At 58.3% G+C, this 6,000-nt stretch overlaps 1 protein-coding gene across 1 annotated transcript in view; it reads right to left on the reverse strand.

Annotated features, from left to right (window-relative positions):
* CHD5 (chromodomain helicase DNA binding protein 5) overlaps window positions 1-6,000 on the reverse strand; it is a 61,263-nt gene that overhangs the window by 37,659 nt on the left and 17,604 nt on the right. Inside the window, exons 6-10 of the mRNA XM_004385106.1 lie at window positions 4,499-4,622; window positions 3,558-3,724; window positions 3,229-3,450; window positions 742-948; window positions 296-507 (exon numbers count right to left, since the gene is read on the reverse strand). Of these exons, the coding sequence (XP_004385163.1) occupies window positions 296-507; window positions 742-948; window positions 3,229-3,450; window positions 3,558-3,724; window positions 4,499-4,622 (932 nt within the window). The remainder of the gene's footprint in view (window positions 1-295; window positions 508-741; window positions 949-3,228; window positions 3,451-3,557; window positions 3,725-4,498; window positions 4,623-6,000) is intronic.

A 6,000-nucleotide genomic window follows, 5' to 3' on the forward strand; every position in this document is an offset into this window, starting at 1 on the left:
TCTCAACGTCTGCTCCAGGGAGAAGGCTGCTGGCCCCAGGGAGGGGAACAGAATCTCAGGCAGGGGGCTGGTGGCCAAGGGTGCGAGGGACAGTCAAATCACCAACAGTGGACACACCTCGGTTTCTCCTTCCTGCCCCACTGCACCCACACGTAGCTCTGAATTAGCAGCTCAGAGGGAGGACAGGAGGGCTGGGCAATGAGCAAAGGAGCTACTGTCCCCTGACCTGCGTGCCTGCCTCCAGCGAGCTCTGGGTTGCCGGCACCTAGCACATACCTGGGCACTTGGCACACACCTGTGGTTTAGGACACGATGGATCATCATCCACTCGGGCTTGATGCCATAGCGGTAGAAGCGCTCCTCCATCTTGGCATAGAGAGGGTCCTTATTCTTCCTCTTCTCACTTTTGCCATCCTCGTCACCAGAGCCATAGTCGAAGGGCGGTGGCTCATCCATGTCATTCTTTCTTTGGTAGTTGCGATACATCACCGTGTGGTATAGCTCCAGCTGTTACAGAAGGGGCTTAGGTCACAGGGCAGCAGGTGGGCCGTGCCTACCACACCCCCAACCCAGTTCCCCAGCCCCAGTGCCAGGCAGGACAGCCTCCCTTTCAGCCTCCCCGCCCCCCATCCCAACAATGCCCCCACTCTTGGGGCCGGACAGCATATCAGACTTTACTGCCAATCCTAGAGAGCCCACACCAAGCCCTGTGCCTCCACACAGCCACCCCAGGTGCCTCACCTGCAGCTCCTTCACCCAGGAGCAGTGCCAGTAAGAGAGCCCAGCCCACTTGACAAAGAACTCTCTCTCTGGGATGCCCTCCAGGGGCTTGGGCGGGGGGACACCGGGCTCCACATCAGGCCCCAGCAGCCCCACCATGAAGGGGGCCGGGGGCTCCGTCCACCTCCAGTGTAAAATCCGCTGCACTTTGCCCTTCAGGGGGGGACACTGTGGACAGAGGAGAGTCCCCAAGTTCAGGGCTTGGCTGCAAGGCCCCACCCCGAGGCTCCTGGCTATCACCAGGCTCCCCCAACAGGCTGCATGGCTTCCCAAGTCAGAAGCAATACAGTGACTCCCGTGACATCTGGCCCATCCTCAGGAGCCCAGCACAGCTGTGCACACAGCAGGTGGGCACCGAGGGTCTGTGAGTCCTGTGAGCACCTGGTAAGCCTGAGGGAGGGTGGGCAGAGGCTGCCATATGACAGAGGAGGAAACCGAGGCCCACCCAGCAAGGGGGCTGCAGAGTGGGGAGCAGAACCCAAGACTCCTGACTCCCCCCATCTACATGGGTCTTCCCTTGCCTCCTGAAGAAACATCACATCATCTCCCAGCCCACAGGAACCCACAGGGCATGAGCCCCATGCCTGGTGCTCATGGGGACCCTAGCCTACTGTCACCTCTCCTACAGGCAAGGCCACACATCTGGGCTGGGACAGTAAGACCAGTAGACGCCAGCCCAGAATCACATTTCCAGGGCCCTGACTGGGTGGTGGTGTTCCAGTGAGCTGCTTGTTGACAAGCGTGAAAAATGCCCAGAGCTGCAGGCACCACCACTGTGCCACAGAGTTCACTGCCTCGTTTCTGAGACATGGAATTTCCTTCCGGGGCAGGCCTGGCCTTGGAAGAGGCAGTTCTAGCCCTGACTGGACCAGGACAAGGAATAATAGACTTAGGAAGACAGCACAGTTCAGGGAGAGGAGCCAGCTCTGCCACCTACTGTCCCGGTAACCTCAGCCTTCCTGAGCCTGTTTACACACCTGTAAAATGGGCCCATACCTTCCTTCACCTCCAGGACTGTTGTGGGCATCAAATCCCACACATGAAGGCATTATGGAGATTGCAGAGTATGCCGCAAAGCCCCACACCCAACCTTCCTTTTGCCTTCAGCTACAGCAAAAGCCAGGAGTCAGAAAGGAAAGACGAAGAGATGGGCAGGAGAGAAAGTCCTCTGCTGGCTCTGGGGGCGGGGGGTGGAGGAGGCCCCCCTTCCCAGGCAGTGGGCCCCCACCCACCCCCTCTACTCCTACCCAACCAACAGGACCTGCCTTCCCACTCCCAAGCCCAGGGCTACCCGTACGTGTACACACACACACACACACACACACACACACACACAGACACAGACACACACACATGCCCAGACACACAGCGGGTAGCCGAGGGTTAGCCACAGCACAGTCCAGGACCCAGGAGGGTGAGGACTCAGCACTGGGGGTGGGCCTGAGGGACAAGCCAGAGCACACACAGCAGTGGCTGGTGGATAAGGGGTGCACTCCCCTGTCTCTACAGAAATGGAGGCTCCAGCCCAGGGGTCTCCTAGCCTCTCCTCATCCCCAGTCTCGGCATTCTGGCAGGCACAGAAGCCAGCTGGGGGCTGGCTCTGGAGGCTTGAGTCTGAGTTAACAGTTCAGCTGTTGTGTGTAGCCTTAGGCAAGTCACATAAGCTCCTGGAGCCTCACTTTTCTCATCTAAAAATGGAAATAACAGGGCCTGGTACTGTTGGTCCAAAAACCAAAACCAAAACCCACTGCAGTCGAGTCAATTACGACTCATAGCAACCTATAGGGCAGATAAGAACTGCCCCACAGGGTTTCCAAGGAGCAGCTGGTGGATTCAAACTGCCAACCTTTTGGTTAGCAGCCAAGCTCTTAACCACTGCGCCACCAGGGCTCCAGTACTGTTAGTATATGCCGTCAGGTCATTTTCACCTCATTGTGACCCCCACGTGACAGAAAAGAACTGCCCCATAGGGTTTCCTAGACTATAATCTTTACAGAGCCGACCACCAGGTCTTTTCACTTGTGAAGCCACTGGTAGGTTCAAACCGCCGACATTTTGGTTAGCATCCGAGCACTTAATTAACCCTTAGGCCATCAAGTCTCCTCTCCTTAGTACCACAGTAAGCCCTAAAGGAATACAACGAACGTGAAGCTCTTAGCTCAGAGTAAACTATCTATGAAAGGAGGCTACAGTGGATGCTGCTATGATTAACATCACAGCCTATCTCTTGACAAAGGCTCGAGTTTCAGGAGAGAAAAGGCACAGCAGGATCAGGAGCTAGCTAGGTCTTAAGGCCTGGGCAAGGCAGAGGGCGGGACTCGCGGGCTAGGCGTGACACCTGAGGGGCGTGGCTTGTGGTGGGCGGAGCCTGGTTAGTGGGGCACAGGCCTTTGTGGGCGGGGCCCGGCGGGGGCGGGGCGTCCGGCGCGCGGCGGGCGTAACACTCACAGTACAGCGCGGGCAGAGCCATTCACCGTTTGGGATCTCGGGCAGCGGCGGGTTGAGACAGTGCAGGTGGTAGGAGGAGGGGCAAGCGTCGCAGCAGAGTAGCTCGCCGCCGTCCTTGCACACGCGGCAGAACTCCATGTGGTCGTCCTCCTCCTCCTCGCAGCCGCCCTCCTCCTCCTCCTCCTCCTCATCTTTCGGCTCCCACTGGATCCCCTCCTTTTCCTGGAGGGAGGAGCCCAGGTGGAGGCACCTAGGCCAGCTCCCCTCACCGAGAGTCCCGACCCAGATGTGGCCCCGCCCCTAGCCTGGGACCTCTGCCGAGGACTTACACAATGGGGGCAGCTCCACTTGCCCTCGGGGGCCTTCTCAAGCTCCGGGTCGAGGCAGACGAGGTGGTAGGCCCGCGGGCAGGTGTCACACAGGATGATCTCCCCACCCTGCTGGCACACCTCGCAGTAGTCCTGGTGGTCAGTCTCGTAGCCGTCACCATCGTCAACTAGGGCAGGGGGGACAGGCGCGAGAATCATGGAGGGACTTGTCCCCATCCCAATGCCCAACCATCTCCACCACCCCAGGCAGGGCCAGCACGCCAAAAAAAAAATCCGTTGCCATCGAGTCTATTCTGACTCATAACGACCCTATAGGACAGAGTAGAACCGCCCCATAGGGTTTCCAAGGAGCGCCTGGTGGGTTCAAACTGCTGACCTTTTGGTTAGCAGCCATAGCTCTTAACCACTACGCCACTAGGGTTCGGGACCAGCACACAGTAGGTGCTTAATAGATATTGGAGGGAGTACTGGAGGGATGAAGGGAGGATGGAGGGATAGATGGGGTGAACGAATGATAGGGAAATGGCCGAGGGAGAAAAAGGGTGAGATGGATAGAAAGATGGACAAAGGAAGGGAGGAGGATGGGTAGGCGAATGGGGTGAGAGGATAGACGGGCGATGGGTAGGTGGGTAGGGCTGGATGAATGAATGGGTAGATGGTGGTTGAGGTTAAGAAGCACTGCCTTCTCTGTTCTCCCCTCTGCTAGTGCAAATGTCCTGGGGTGGGCACATCATAGGTCCCTAATTTAACCTCACTGTGACTGATCACCCCTCTCCCGACCATAGAGACCAGGGCAGTCAAGGAAGCATAGGACAACTGCCTAGCTGAGGCCAGGAGAGGCAGAGGCTTGGGGATGCCCTTCCCCCTACTTCCCAAGGGGGGCTCTGCACCCCCACACCCCCATGAAGGCCATGGGGCAGCCCCAGAACAGGAAGTCCTACTCCTCTTCTTCTTGCGCCTCCTCTTGCTCTTCTTGCCCAGGGCTGCGGAGCACTCAGAGCGCACAGAGGAACTGTGGATGCTTGCACTGTCGAAATCCGACTCCTCCCGCTCATCCTCCTCACTCTGCAGGGGTGGAGGGGGCCTGTGAGCCGAGGGCCTGCCCCTGGGGGCTCCCCCAAAGGGCTCCGCTGGCCTGGGCAGAGACTGGGGTGGAGCACAACACAGCAGAGCGGAGGATCTGGGGGCTTAGGGCCCCATGTGGCTCATCTCACCTCCCCACCCAGCAAGGAACCTCATGCCATAGCCCAGCCCATCCTCCCCCTGCTCTCCAGCCCTCAGACACTTCCACATTTCCCACCTCTATACCTCTCCCCAGGCCCTGCCCTCTACCCTGCCAAACTCCTACACACCCTTCAAGGGGCAACCCTAGGACACCTCCCCCAAGGTGCCTTCCCCGATCTCTCCTTAACTAGACCCGCCCCACAGCCTCTGGGCCAGAACTGGCCTGTCCTGTCTGTCTGGTACATTGTTAGCTGTGCACACGCCTGACCTCCTGTGAGGCTGTGAGCACCTCCCAAGCAGGGCCTTCATGGCTGAAAAGAGTGCCTGGCACATAGTAGATGCTCAACAAATACTTGCTGAGCTGAGCTAGGCCACCAGCTCCATGGTTGGGCCACAGCTTCTGCTCCATCCTCCCTCCAGAGAAGCTAAACTTAAGCCCTGTCACTTGTCTTTACCAAGCGGCAGAGAAATAGCTTCCATCTCTGCCCTTCTGCAGGGCTGTGGCCCAGGCGAGGGAACAGCTGCTCTGGGACCAGGGGGCAAATGGACCCCACACCAAGAGGAGAGAGCACAAAGGCTGAGCATCTCACCCCAGTGCTGGAGCTGGCCCTGGGGCCCAAAGAGGGCTGGAGGGATGGTCAAGGTTCTCCCCAGCCAGATCCTGACCACATGCCACTTCCCCTGCCTTCACCCCTCCCAGCCAACGTGGGCTGGCCAGGCCTCTCAGGCTCTAAAGGGCTGCTGGTTCTCCACCTCCTGCCCTGATGAAGCCACAGCTCAGATGGGCAGCAGGAGCTGGGCAGCTGAGCCCCTAGTTAGAGGTGGGGAGCAGAGGAGGATCTGGTTCAAACCCCTCACCAGACAGGTGGGGAAACTGAGGCCCAGGCAGGCCTGCACGTATAAAGGCAAAGGCGATAGTGGTGCAGGGCCTACCCCTACACCTGGTTCAGGAGAATGACCTGAAGGCCCTGCTTTCTGCAGGTATCCCAACCCTCACACAGGCACGCACACACACACACACACACGTTCTGCTACCTGCTCTCAGACACAATCACACACACATTCTGATACCTGCTCTCATACACACTCACACACATATTCTGCTACCTGCTCTCACACACACATTCTGCTACCTGCTCTCACACACACTCACACATACATTCTGCTACCTGCTCTCACACACACACACATACATCCTGATACCTGCTCTCACACACAC

This window comes from Trichechus manatus, unplaced genomic scaffold, assembly GCF_000243295.1.
Source record: "Trichechus manatus latirostris isolate Lorelei unplaced genomic scaffold, TriManLat1.0 scaffold00133, whole genome shotgun sequence".
Lineage (NCBI taxonomy): Eukaryota > Metazoa > Chordata > Mammalia > Sirenia > Trichechidae > Trichechus > Trichechus manatus.